The sequence below is a fragment of the Marmota flaviventris genome, chromosome 16, assembly GCF_047511675.1.
Source record: "Marmota flaviventris isolate mMarFla1 chromosome 16, mMarFla1.hap1, whole genome shotgun sequence".
Taxonomy (NCBI): Eukaryota; Metazoa; Chordata; class Mammalia; order Rodentia; family Sciuridae; genus Marmota; species Marmota flaviventris.
In genome coordinates this window covers 748765-762500 of record NC_092513.1, presented here as the reverse complement: position 1 = coordinate 762500, position 13736 = coordinate 748765, and the positions used below count along the sequence as shown (strand labels likewise).

Below are 13736 nucleotides of genomic sequence, written 5' to 3'. Positions count from 1 at the left end.
TTTCTAAAATTCTGTAATAAAAATGACTGAGCAAGTAGAATTGCTCCCCTCCCCCAGTTCTCTATAGCTTCCTTATAAGAACAACTCCTGCTGTTCCAGGGAGAGGGGACAGAGCTGCTGCCTGTCTGCCCAGGCTGTTGCCCTCACCCTCTGTGCCTGGGGTGGCTGGGTGACTGCTTGGCCTGTGGAAAGGAGGAATGGTCCCACCAGTTTTTCTTTTGTATCACAACTTTGCCACCATCTGTGGTCCAGCACTTCCAAAGCCACTCTGGCCCACAGGGGAACATTGCTCCCTTAACTTGTTGTATGCTGTGTTTTTAGATAATAAAGATTCAAGACTAGGTTAATGCTATTTGTAAAATATGTGTTAAAATAAATATGAAAATTACCAAAATAAACTGCTTAATTAATACTAAATTGAAAACCAGATACCTGGCCTGAGATTTCATTTTCATGGATGTTGAGGTTTCTGTTGTCAGAGGTTAGTTTATGCTTTTGAAGTAATTGTTTTAAATCGTTGGTTGGATCTGGTAAAAAACCATTTAAAATTGATAGCCTCCTTCACTGTTATGTTATGACAAAAACAAGGTAAATGTGTTCAGAGTCTCACAACCATTACGCAAGCTATGGTCACTGTTTTGTCAGTTGGGCTTGTAAATGTAAATCTTCAGGAAGCCTTTGCTAGGCGGTGCTATACTGATTCCCTCCTTCATTTGGATGCCATGTCATTACGTAGGATTCTTATATGATGGCAGGTTTTTATTCAGGGATCCCTCCTCTTATAATCACTTCTGTCCTGAATTTCGCATGACAGAGGAACATTTAGGATAACTCTGTTGTCTCTGATGTCCTGAGTTGGTTGACTTAGAGGCAGAGTCATGCTTTGCCAGAGAACAGGCAGGCAGCATCAGGAAGACTGTGTACTCTTCTCCAACGTGGAGCTCCCTCTGATGGTGAAGCCACGCCATGCATGTTCTGGCCTTTTTCAACACCACCTGGGAGGACAGCAGTGAGATGTTCAAGTAAAAACGTTATTCACTGCACTCACAGTGGAGTGTGGAATGAGAATGATTGCTAGCTTTTGATCTCCTTCTACCCCCAATTTTAAAATAAACTTATGTGGACTACTGTAAAATAAAATCAGGATTAATATACATTAGGAAATTTATGAGTTTGTCTCAATATTCACTACTGGATTTTAATGTCATTTGTGTATGTGAGTAAAAACTAAATTTTCAGATAGTTCGCAAGCTGCCTTGTGTGTTTTCACTCATTCATTCTTTGAAGTATGGTTTTGATGTCACAAGTTAAATATTTTAAATAACTTATAGTAATTATTTAAGATAGAAATTTTACCAATGTTTTAAGCCACATTTTCTGGTGTTTGGTATATTAAGTATACTATAATAAAGGTTGTGACGTTGGTAAAAGCTGTCAGAAAGTGATTGGTGGGACCAGGTTGTCCTGCTTGAACACAAAATCAGCACAAGGTTTGCTAAAGCCAATCTGAAATGCATGTGCATATGTACCATGTGGCTGCTGCACTGCTTTCTCTCATCACTGGGGGTTATTATAAAAGGTGTCCTGGTGAACAAGCATGTGTCGTGGGAAGTGCTGTGTCCAGCGTCTGGGAGGCAGCAATTTAAGGAGGCTGGCACCAGGAAGCCATGATTAGCAGCAAGGTGTGCACTCACCCCACCTTGTGGAATGGCACAGCTGTGGGCCCTGTTCCTCACCAAGAGTCAAGTAGGGCACCAGCTGTGTGCTCTGGCATGCAGCTCCTCTTGGAATCCCCTTGTCCTCTTGATTGTGATCCTCCTTTGGGTGTGCAAGTGTCTTCGCTCCCTTGTTTAGTCACTGGTCTTTGCACAGATTTGTTTGTTTATACAAATAATAGAATGACCCCATTTTTGTTTTCTATGTTGGAGATTTAAGAAATTGCTCTATCACCGAGCCAACCTCACCACCCCCACACTTTTTTTTTTTTTTTTAAGACAAGGACTTCGCAAGTTGCCCAGCTAGCCTCAAACTTGTAGTTATCCTGCCTCAGTGTCCCAAGTGGCTGGGATTACAGGTCTGTGCCATCATGTCTCCCAATCTCTTTTTAAATATTAGTCAAGGAAAAACATTCTTAGTGATAAGTAGAGTAAGCCAGGAGAAAACTTTAAATTCTGAGTGTAGGACAGTTGGGCAAAACTTGTTGATAGATAAGAATTCAGGTAATTATGTATATTTTCACAGTAACTGTCACAATTGTATAAATACAGATTTTGATTTTCAGAAGTGGTGGTGATGATTGTCCTGGTACTTACCTGGAGAGCTTTGAAAGTCCAGCAGAGGGCTGGGATTGTGGCTCAGCGGTAGAGCGCTCGTCTAGCACGGGCGGGACCCAGGTTCGATTCTCAGCACCACATAAAAATAAAGGCATTGTGTTGTGTCCATCTACACCTAAAAAATAAATATTATTAAAAAAAAATCTTCAAAAAGAAAGAAAGAAAGAAAGGCCAGCAGACTGCAAGCCAGAAGAACCCCCGTCGCTTCACACACTACCAGTGCTGTGCAGGCTTCAGCATGTGCCAGCCTCACCCCTGCAGGCACTGTTCAGCAGGTGTACCCAGAAGCAGCAAGGCAGTGAGCTGGAGGAGAGGCAGAGGGTGCCTGGCAGTAGTATCACTTTAAAAGTTAATGTTTGACATTTAAACTCCACAGTGGAAAAAGTTATTGCTTTAGATTTAATGTACGTTTCATTTATTTGAAATATAAAAATACATATGAAAGCTTGCAAATTTTTTTTCTTGTTTCTTAGTTCATGCTAAAAGTGGAAAGTATAGGGCTGATTTCTTTCAAAAATATTGAAAAGGAATATGCTTAGAAATTTCATTTAGGCTAAAGTACAACTCAGTGTTATAGTCACAGTCCAAATTCTGAATGAACGTCTGCTGGGTTGATTCACAAGCAGTTTGGATGGTAAAAGATAAACAACATTAGCAATTGTGGGTTTTTCCTAAAGCAATCTTTCATATATAAAGCTTCTTTCTGTGTAGAGTACTCTTGAATGAATTAGGTATTTGTGGACATTTCTCTTTTTCAAATTGTGCTGTTTTCAAATCTAAAACTTCGGACAAGGTAAAATAATATTCAGTTTTCTGCAAGGGTATAAGTTGACTTCTGAAATTTTGAATTTGATTATATTACTATTCAAAAAGCTTCCACATAAGGAAGAAATGCATGTGAGTTGTAAAGACTGGTAAGAGCATGCTGATGTCCAGACCCTGTTAATCCAGGGCAGTATTACTGACACTCAGTGGTATGTGCACTCTCCCCTCTGATGCTCACTTAGCAGCGACAGGGCCCAGGAGTTTACAACATAAGAAGACTTCAGTTTCAGTTTGCTGTGCACATGTGTTTCTCAGAGACTCAGTAGCATGCAGGAGTTTTAACTCTGAGATGGATGAGAGTAGTTATGTTATGAAGATAAGGTCTAATTCTCATTCGTCCATGTGTTCATTCAAGAAAGAAACAAAAAAAACCTGACCGATCTTTTCTTGATTAAGCAGGAGAATACCGTATTTACCCTTTATTGTTGGTATAAACCATTATTTTAGTGAGAACCATTAGCTATTTAAAACTTGGTACATAAATTAAAGAGGAGCTAAATGGATTTGTGATCGTTGCCATTAGTAGCATTTTAGATTATACAGGCAATTATTGTGTTCATTATCCTAGAACAGCCCCTTTGCAGAGCCATTGTGGTTGTCTTAGACATTATGCACAAATTTTCCCTTGGAGATTAAAATTTCCAGTAGCGTATTTAATTTTGTTATCACAGTTGCTTCAAATGAAACAAATATTATGACAAGTAGAAGGAAATCTGCTTTACTAATATAGAAAATTACAACAAATGTTAGAAATGACTTTCTCATGTATTAATTTACCTTTTCTTATATACTCATAATTACTTTAAGAGATTAATCGTGTATTTTTTGGGTGAAAATCATAGCAAAAGCTATATGGTCTGTGGAGGTGTTAATGAAATTCTTTAAAGAATGCAGGTTCATATCAAAACTTCAGTGACCACTGTCTTTACAAAATCTGTAACTTTGTAAGTTAACTGGTTTTTGTTTTAAATAGTTTTTTTTTTTTTTTTTTTTAAGAGTCCATATTGTCTTTTAGATGAATCAAAGAAACTTTTAAGGGTGTTTCAGAGATATTCAGTGTAAAAAGATCAACCGCTAATTGGAAGTGGTTTTAAATAAGTGTCAAAATACATCTTTTCTCCCATTCCGTTGGAACTGACCACAGAGTTGAGAGTGCGAGGTGCCCTTGGCCCAGGTGTACTTCCCATCCTGGAGAGCAGTCCGGATTCAGGAGGAGCTGCCTTGGGAGGACAGGAGGCAGAGCTCCTTGTCCAGAAGTTGCCTTTGACTCTGGTTCACTTGCCCTTTCTTCCCACCTTCCAGTGAGGAGGAGTGGGAAGGCAGCATTTAGTTGTCTTCAGAACTGTGATATTCACTAGTCGGGCAGTCCACCACATCTGTCTTGGTCAATTAGAAAGGTATTAATGCCTTGAATTATCTGCATATCCGTGTGCAGTGGGCTGCTTTTAATGTTTCCATCCTCTGTGGCATTTTTCAAAGGAAACTTTGTATTCATTTCTGAGTGGTTTTGTCCCAGCTTTTAGCCTTTCACTGCTATGATGCAGGGAAAGTGTGAGGTAGTAGTTATACGTTTTGCAGGACAGTGATTCTTTATTTTATTACAAAAAAAGACCAACTCTGGAAGGCCAGATTAAATCATTCCTTTCACTTTTTAATGGGATTTGGATGAATAGAGTAAAATATGCACTTTGCATTCATTGATAGCATCTTTAGGTTGAGGTAATTGAGTCTTTTTTCCCTGACTGAATGAATAATGACTTCATCTGATCCTAGTGAGGCCTGAAACTTAGGCTGCCTTTGTCACAGCAGAAAGATCTGGGCTTCGAAACATGCTCTACTTCCCTGGCTTAATTTTTCTTCATTTTAATCCCCAAACCTATTTTTCTCAATAATTCAAGCATAAACTGTATAGTAGTGAAGTAGCGGAAATTGCACGATATTTGTCCTCCTTGTGCTGCTTTTTAAATGGAGCTGATAAATCAGATGCTGTGCTCTTGAGCAGCCTTGTTCTCAAGGGAAGGCCCTGCCCCTGCACAGGGAGCAACATGAGGTGGAACTTGGTAAATGCAGTGATTTCAGGCTGTTCACCGTCTAGGGAGGTGGTGGGTGTCACTGTCCTGGTGCAAGACCTGGCTACAGGCAAGAGAGCACCTGTGCTGGAGTTCGAAGGCGCTTTAGCTGCCACTGAGAGTTGGCACACACAGTATGCTTTGGGAATCTGCAGTCTCTGTGGCCCATTGCATATCACTGACAGGTCAGAAGTGAGAGATTCCTGTAAAATGACACTTAGTTTCTGTTTGAAGTTTTCTTAGTTAGGAATTTTGCATATTAGTGACAAAGCATGCAATGGCCAGATGAGACTGTCAACAAGGGAAGCCGGCCAGGCTGCTTATCCCAAGCCAATGACCCTGCTTCTTCCCTATCCGAGGCCCTCTGCAATTGGAATTGCTTGTCTGCCCTTTCCTGTGGGTAGATCACACAACAGGCGCACCCTGCTGTCCATGGCCTAGAAGTAGAGAAGCTGGCCTCCTGGCTATTCAACCTCAGATAAAGCTATACCAGGCCATCTTGAGCAGCCACGTGAGCTGCTGCCAGTACTCACCTTTAGGTTCATACTATGTCATTGTACTGCGGTTCCCTGGTGAGGACTCCCTCTCTCATACCAGAACAGCTGACCATCCAGTGACAAGGTCCCACAAGACCATAAAGGAGCAGAAAGAGGTGGCAACCTCGGGCTTGGAATGTCTGCACCCCCTCCTCCCATGGACACTCCTCCCCTCCGTCAGCCTGTCCCTCCTCTTCGCCTTGCTCAACTGTGCCTACTTCATTCTGCATCTCCACAGGCCCAGAAGCTTATTTATGAGCTGAGTCTCCTGTTTCCTATTCTTTGGCCAAGAAGAAACTTCCTGCACTGCTTGACCAGGGCTTGGTTTCCATTATTGGCCCTAGGATTCCGAGAGGACCTGGTGCGGGTGAAAGTAGTGACAAAACTATAGTGCAGATGAGCTGGCCTGTTCCATGCTGGGTTTGCACCACGAGGACAGGCAGACACCTGGGAAGGGGTGCCTGTTGAGTCCCAGCCCACGCTGTAGACCCTACCGTCTTCTTTTCAGTGTAGGCTCAGGATCTGCACTCTAAACAGGTGTCAGTCATACTGCTCCTGGGTCCCTGTGGACTTCCCATTGTGTCTGCTGTATTTCAGAAGGCCATGCCTTAAAAAAAAAAAAAAATTCCATCATTAACTCTTCCTAACCTTAGAGTTTAGCACAAAATGTAGTAGGCATGTAATTGTTAAATTAGTTTTCTCCAGAGCTGTATTAAATGGGCTTTTTGACTAAGTATTCTTTTCTAACTACAGTTTCTCATGATCTCATGAGGATTTATGGCAAATATTAAGCAAAACCAGATATAAACTTGAATTAGGAGTCGTAGAAAGACCAAACTCATATTTCTGGCCAAAGTTATGGATTTTCAAAAAGCATTAGAATAAACCAGGTTATTAGCTTAGCGACCCTCAGATTCTTACATTAAAAAATCACAGCACTTCAGTTGTTGCTGCCAAGGTTTTGGCAACCATGGAGTTGCTGCTGTTGGCCTCTTTTAGTTACTTTTTTTTTCAGAAGTTGTACCAGATTGAGGAGAAATTCTGATGATTGAGATGCCTAGCCCATAGGACTCAGCTAACTATCCTCATCACCGTAAGCCAGAGTGGCCGATTATGTTACTTACACGCTGTTCGTGGGTCTCCTCTTGCTGAGGCTGTGGCCTCACGGCTTAGAGCCATGTACCTAGGGTGTCTGTGCTCCTCCAGCTACCTTCGCTTGGTTTTGCACATCTGGACAGAGAGACTTGAGAGTTTTAAGGGAAGTCCCCAAAGTCACACAGTCCTCCACAAAACTTGATGAAATGCAAATGCATACAGTGACAACAGCATGTGTGCTTGGCTTCCTGGTCACAGGAGCTACATGTGTTGTGTGCATGATGTCTCTTCATACCAGAGTCCTGTTAGGAGGGTGCCACCATGATCCCTGTTCCACAGGTAAGCATGCTGAAGCTCTTATGACCCAGAGCTGTCCAGAAGGCAGAGTCAGCCTTTGGATTCACTCCCTCCACAGTCCCAGGAGTCTCAGTTGCTACACTGCTTCTTTTCCCCCTCTCTCTGCTTCTGCTGCCTTCCTGAAGCCAGCAGCGCCCCCTTGTGTTCTCCTGCCCCCTCACACTGTACTGCACTATAGTCTTTCAGGGGTGAAACTAAAGAGAAGCAGTTTGCAGAGATTGCTAGAGCTCGAAATTGAAGTTACATGCTTCACAGAGCCATATTCTCTTGTAGAACGAGAGCTATTTGGGTGGCTAGTTCTCACTATTTCCAAGAGCAACAAAAAATGAACTTCTCCTTATTGACATGATTTTCTGTACATTTTTTTCAGCTAACGAGTGATCTAAAGGATGAATTTGAGTGTAGGGTATCATACAGGGAGATCCTGAAGTATGGAAATGGTGCAAATCAGAATGTTTTCATCACAAACTAATTATCTCTGTTGCCTCTTTCTGTATCAGAAGGAGTCCTGAGGCCTTTGCAGACAGACAGGCTCTTTTATGACATGGAATGGATGCAACCAGGGCAGGCTACATGCGTGCGCACACACACACTCACACACACACACACACTCACACACTCTCACACTGTTCTGTTCTTAGGGTCACTCAGTCTGAATGAAATCCCTAAATGAGTGTGTGCAGGGATATTTGAGAATGACAGCGGGCACATTGGTCTGATGTGGCACTTGCCAAGGGAGATAGGTCTTGGCTCTTGGAGGGCTATTGTGGGGCTGTTCACCGAGCAAGCCTTCTGTGCCCTCCTTTGGGCCCGCCATTCTTTGTGTCCTGATTGTAGTCAGAGTGTCACCTGCCAGGAGGACCTGGCTCAGGGCTGGCCTCATGCTTCTTGGCAGGCCCTTCTTGAGAACACTGTGGGGATCAAGACCTGCTGGCAGGCATTCTGCCTGAATCTATAAGAGGCTTTCAGGAGGAAAGTGATGTCAGTATGCTTTTGTACTCCGTTATTGTAAAGACGATAAAAAATCCTGAAGTCTTCTTAGATCATCATGATCATGGCTTCTGATTTATGGTGTTAAGACATATAAAGCTGGCTTGGTCGTGTACTAATGTTACACTGTTTTCTTTCAGATTGGTTTGCTGGACCTCGAGCTCAATCAGCTGACGAAGGCGCTATTTCTGGCTTTGGTTGTTCTTTCTGTTGTTATGGTAACCTTACAGGGATTTGCAGGCCCTTGGTACCGTAATCTTTTCCGGTTTCTTCTTCTTTTTTCCTACATCATTCCCATCAGGTAGGTTTAAGAGTTTATAAATAAAAACAAGTGTCTGGTTTCACACCATAATTCTTTTGAAAATTTTCTTTCTCAGTGTGTAAGAAATCATTCAAACACAGCTAAAGAGCAAGGGAATAGGAACCCTAATGAATCGGAGGAGTCCTGTAGAAATGGTGTCCAGGAGCACAAGTCAGTTTTGTTGGAATAACCTAGAGACTGACAGTTTTCCTGATGCAGATGTATTGATAATGTACTCTTCAATAACTGGGAGACGTTTTGATAAAACATAGGACTGAGGGCTGGGATTGTGGCTCAGCAGTATGTGTGAAGCCCTGGGTTCGATCCTCCGAACCACATAAAAATAAATAAATAAATAAAATATTTTTGTTCAACTACAACTAAAAAATAAATTTAAAAAAAATAGGACTGAGTCTGAGAAAATAATTTCCATTGATTGCCAATAGATTCCCACCCCCCACCCCCTGTCTGTGACCTTGGATCTAATTAAGTCATGGACATTTTAAAGTCACCTATCTTTGAAAGAGGATCTGATATGTCCTTCAAGTTAGATGAGTGTTGAGGAAGCTAGTGTTTACATATGAACCATCTTCAAAATGATAACCCATGTAACTAGAGACTGTATGTAAACAGTTAATATCAGATATCTATTTAAAGAGTAACCCTTACAGACATTCACAAATCCATTTTACATATTTGCAAAAATGATATCATTAAAAAGATATCCTTGATATATATAATCTAAATCATTCATATGAATAATTGAAACCCAGTGAATCCTGGATGAGAGTCTGGGATAGTCATCTTTTATGGCATGGAATGGAAGAAAACAGGACAAACTCCATGTGGTCAAGGGCAAGACACTTGGAAGAGAAAGACGTCTGTGACCAGGTTCCTCTGAACGTCTCATGTCATGCACTGGGGCTTTAGTCCCTTCATGCAATCTGTGTGCACCATGACCTAGTGGTGTGTGGCTGCCTGGAGGCTGTCCAGCTACTCTTGTTCCTCTCCTTCTCCCGTAGCACTGGCTCCATGGAAGCTCCCATCTGCATGCTGCCACTCCCAGGGGCATCCACTCATCCTGCAGTTAGGTGGTTCTTACCACTTCGAGTTCACCTGAAGACCCTCTTTGGACAGGCCTTTGGTCCTGACCAGGAAGCACCAGCACTGTCTGCCGTGCTGGCCGCTGCAGTCCTGCATGGTTCATGCATCTCCCCAAACTCCCTGAGGGCAGAGGCCAGGCCTGGCACTTTGGCTGTATGTGGGAGCGAGCTGTGCAGTTCCCAGGATGGGCTTCTGAGGTACTTGTGAATGGACCTTCACTGCTTTGGGAAACCAAGCATGTTTAGCTTGTCAGAGTTGTCACAAACACATGTTTCATGCCATAAGTGGATCCAGGAAACCTAATCTTTGTCCCCAGAGACCCACCGAGTCAGTGGCCACATAAAAAGTATCCTAGAGAATCACATATTTGCTTAATTCAACTCTCATGCCAGAGGGTGCATACTTAGGTACCAGTGATCCTTGAGGTAGTTCCCAACTTTAATGCATTTGACTTAAGTATGCATGGCTAGCCTCAGTCCCATAAACTGCAATATCTCGTCACCCTCCACCAACTTCCTCCATCAATGTCCCTCTCCACAAATACCTCCTTTCCCTCTATTCCCACTATTGCACTGCCTTTTCTTATGGGAGAATGTGGGCCAGACATCAGGTGAAGGAGGAATTGAAAAGAAAGACGTGTCCCCTGCTTTTCTGTTTCTGCCTACAGAAATACCTGGCTCTGAGAGGCAAAGCTGCTGTCGCCCCAGGTGGGTCTGTACCTGTAGCTTGCAGAAGCACCTCAATTCCTGGGAATGGATGTGCAGCCTGAAAACTTCTGTCAAGAGTTTTTTTTTTTTTTTTTTTTCTCTCAATGAAAAAAATGTATTCCAACTTCTAAAGTATGTTAGGGGACATTGAATACAGGCTTTAAGGCTATGTTAGCCCAGGCACTCTTTTTTTTTAAAATTTTTTAAAGATTTTTTTTAATTGTACATGAATACAATACTTTTATTTTTATATGGTGCTGAGGATCAAACCTGCTGGGCAGGTGCTCTGCCACTGACCCACAACTCCAGCTTCCATACTATGATTTTTTTTTTTGACAATTATTTTGATTATTTATTTGCATTTAGTATTATCTTATTTTTTAATTTCTAATTGTCCAGCTTCTATATTTATTTTTCTTTTCTTTCTTATACCCCTTTGAGGGTTTCTTTCTTTTTTTTTTAATTCCAGTTTTTTCTTTTTATTAACTTGGAAGTAAAGCCCCATATTTCTGTTCTTGTGTTTCCCTAGACATTTTACCCTGCATGTGTAGTGAAGTTTAAGGCTGCCTTCATTTTTACTTTGCTCTCACACAGTGCAAGGCCGTAGCGTGGTGTATTAGCTTTGCTACCTCCTCCTTCTCGTTTTGTTAGCATACTTTTCCTGGGCAGCCTTTTACTTTGATTTTTGGCCTCTGTTCTCCTGGTACTCAAGGCTCGCAGCAGACTTCTGGGCGCCTGGCTTCTCAACATTAGTTCAGCAGTGAGGCTGCTTACAGTGAGTTTGCCCTGCACATCTGCAGTAGTCTTCTTCCAGAGATGGGAGGGAGGTCTTTAAGCAGTGCAGATTTCACTTACAGAAGAGCATCAGTGGTGATTATGTTTGAAATAAGACTTGGGAAATACAGTTCTTATCACTCTTATCCAGTATTACTGCATTGCTTACACAGGAGATAGCAGGAAGCAATGCAGGGCCTCATGTGATGAGAGGTGTTGTCAATACACAGTCAGCATTGGTGTGAACACAGGGTGAGGGCACAGACAGGTCCAGTGCCCTCTCCTGTCTTCCAGCAGAGGTGCTGGCCATAAACACGGAAGCAGCTCAAGTGCTCCTATGGTGGTAGATGCTGTTTCAAGTTAGAACAGCAGAGGGCAGCTCCTGTGGCTCTGGTAATCACCAAGCACTGAGCTGCAGCCTGCATGCTGACAGACACCTCTAAAGACATGGGGAAAGTGTCCAGGCCAGCGGGAACCAGAGCTCCACCTCTGCTCAGCCATGCCTGGCTCTGCACTAGCTCCCTGCTCTCTGCTCCTCCAGCTGCTGTGCAAGGTGTCTGCTCCCGTCTTTGTCCAGAGAGCGTCCTCTCTCCCATCTGTTCTTTAGAATTCCCAAACTTTTCTTGTTTCTTTCATAAATAGTTTTTCTTCATTTAAGCTGGTGCTTTCATTTCTGGAATATTCTGTGGCATTAGGGTTCTGTTTCACAGTGCAAGGGGTTTGGGGTGCATTTCCCCCTCTTACCTCTGGGCTCTTTTTATTATAGATTTTTAAGGAAATATTTTATTTCTGTATGCTATCTCAACTTCTATTTTAAGTAAAATAACAATATTAAAAGGATTTGAATTATTGCCCCTTTATCCAAAACAGGTGAAGTTGATTATAGTTATGCAAATTAGTATGTTTTATATGCATTTTTAAAACTTAAACTGATTTCTGTTATTTCATATTTGAATCATCACATACATTTCTAGTAAAAAATAGAAAATATTGAGAAGAAAATAAATATTATCTATGATCTTACTATCTAGATAAATTATGTGAAACCTTTTAGATCTTACAGACTTAAAATTATGAATACACACATTTAAATATATATATATATATATATATAATCTTTCAACACACACCCTTTTTTTTTTTTAATCTGTGGAATCTTTTTTTTTTTTTTTTAAATATTTTTAGCTGTAGATGAACACAATATCTTTATTTTTTTATTTGGTGCTGAGAATGAACCCAGTCACACATGCTAAGCAAGCCCTCTACCACTGATCCACAACCCCCCAGCCCCTGGAATCATTTTTAATATTTGCTAAAACAAGGAAGGTACCAGACTTTCTGCAACTCTGTCTTGGGTAGTTTTTCAGTGAATAATTTTCCATTAAGCACATTGAGTAAGTAGAGAGTGAGGAGACAGGAGGAAGAGTCCTCGCGTCTCCTCTGTGCAACTCCAGCATGCCCACACCCACTTTAGCGTGGCTCCTCCCCAGTTTCCACAGCCCTAGAGCACAGTGATGCAGACGAAGCACACAAGTTGGAAATGTCCGATGTCGGAAGAATGGGATACTAGTTTAGAGAATTACGGTTTACATTTGATTAAAGCAAAGTTTTTCTTTATGCAGGGGAGGGGCTAGTCTCCATAAAACGTGTATAACAATACATTTTAGTGTTTGTTAATGTGTTTTTGGATTTAATAAATGGTATGATTTTAATGTATATATTCTTTCATTTTGCAAAGAACAAAAACTTGGAAAGTAAAGTGCTTTTTTTCTATTGTTTCATCACTCTTAAATGGCTTTTAAATTTCAAAAGCTGAGCTATTTTATAAAAATCTCTCTGTGTATGCCAGGTAGAGTGGTGCACACCTGTAATCTCAGCGGCTTGGGAGGCTGAGGCAGGAGGATTTCGAGTTCAATGCCAGCTTCAGCAGTGGCAAGGCACTAAGCAACTCAATGAGACCCTGTCGCTATACAAAATAGGGCTGGGGATGTGGCTCACTGGCTGAGTGCCCCTAGTTCAATCCCCAGTACCAAAAAAATAAAAATAAAAAAAAAAATCCCTCTGTGTAGCATATAATAATTATGAGTTACTTAAGATAGTATACATCATCTTCCAAAGGAAAAAAAAGATAATGTGTGTTCCCTAGTCCTGCACATCTCTTGTAGCCAAGTGAACTGTCAGAACTTCCCCACAGGGCTGGACTTGCGTTTACTTCTCCCTGTGCTTGGAGGTGCTGTGTAACGTTTTAGCCATTTTACCAGCAGTGGGCCCAAGAGATTCCTACTCCCATATGAGACCTCTGGGGGCAAAATAGAGGAATGAATGAATTAATAAATAATAAATAATAAATCAATAGCTTGACAAAGTGAATTCATGTCCCTCCTGAGAAACACCTAAGACCCTCTTGTAGAGGCAGTGACTATGCTTCAGGTACCGGAGTGCATCCTTCGGAAACAGGTTTTCCTCTCACTTTCTGTAGTCAGACAGCCATCAGCCTACAGTGGGGTACCTCAGAGTCACGGACTAAGGAATGCTGGGGAGCTGCTTGGAGTCCTGCTTCTTCAGAACAGGAGGTGTCAAGTAGCTGGTGTAGCTCTTGCTCCCAAGTTCAGGGTTAGTCTTACAGCCTTCCTGAAGGTGCATTA

General features: G+C 41.9%; 1 protein-coding gene across 5 annotated transcripts in view; it reads left to right on the top strand.

The window, feature by feature from the left end:
- The window catches only part of Atp9b (ATPase phospholipid transporting 9B (putative)), a 256120-nt gene that overhangs the window by 159030 nt on the left and 83354 nt on the right, over nt 1-13736 (top strand). For all 5 annotated transcript variants that reach the window (XM_071602592.1, XM_071602594.1, XM_071602593.1 and 2 more), the window contains one exon: nt 8346-8506. In XM_071602592.1, coding sequence (XP_071458693.1) covers nt 8346-8506 — 161 coding nt within the window. The remainder of the gene's footprint in view (nt 1-8345; nt 8507-13736) is intronic.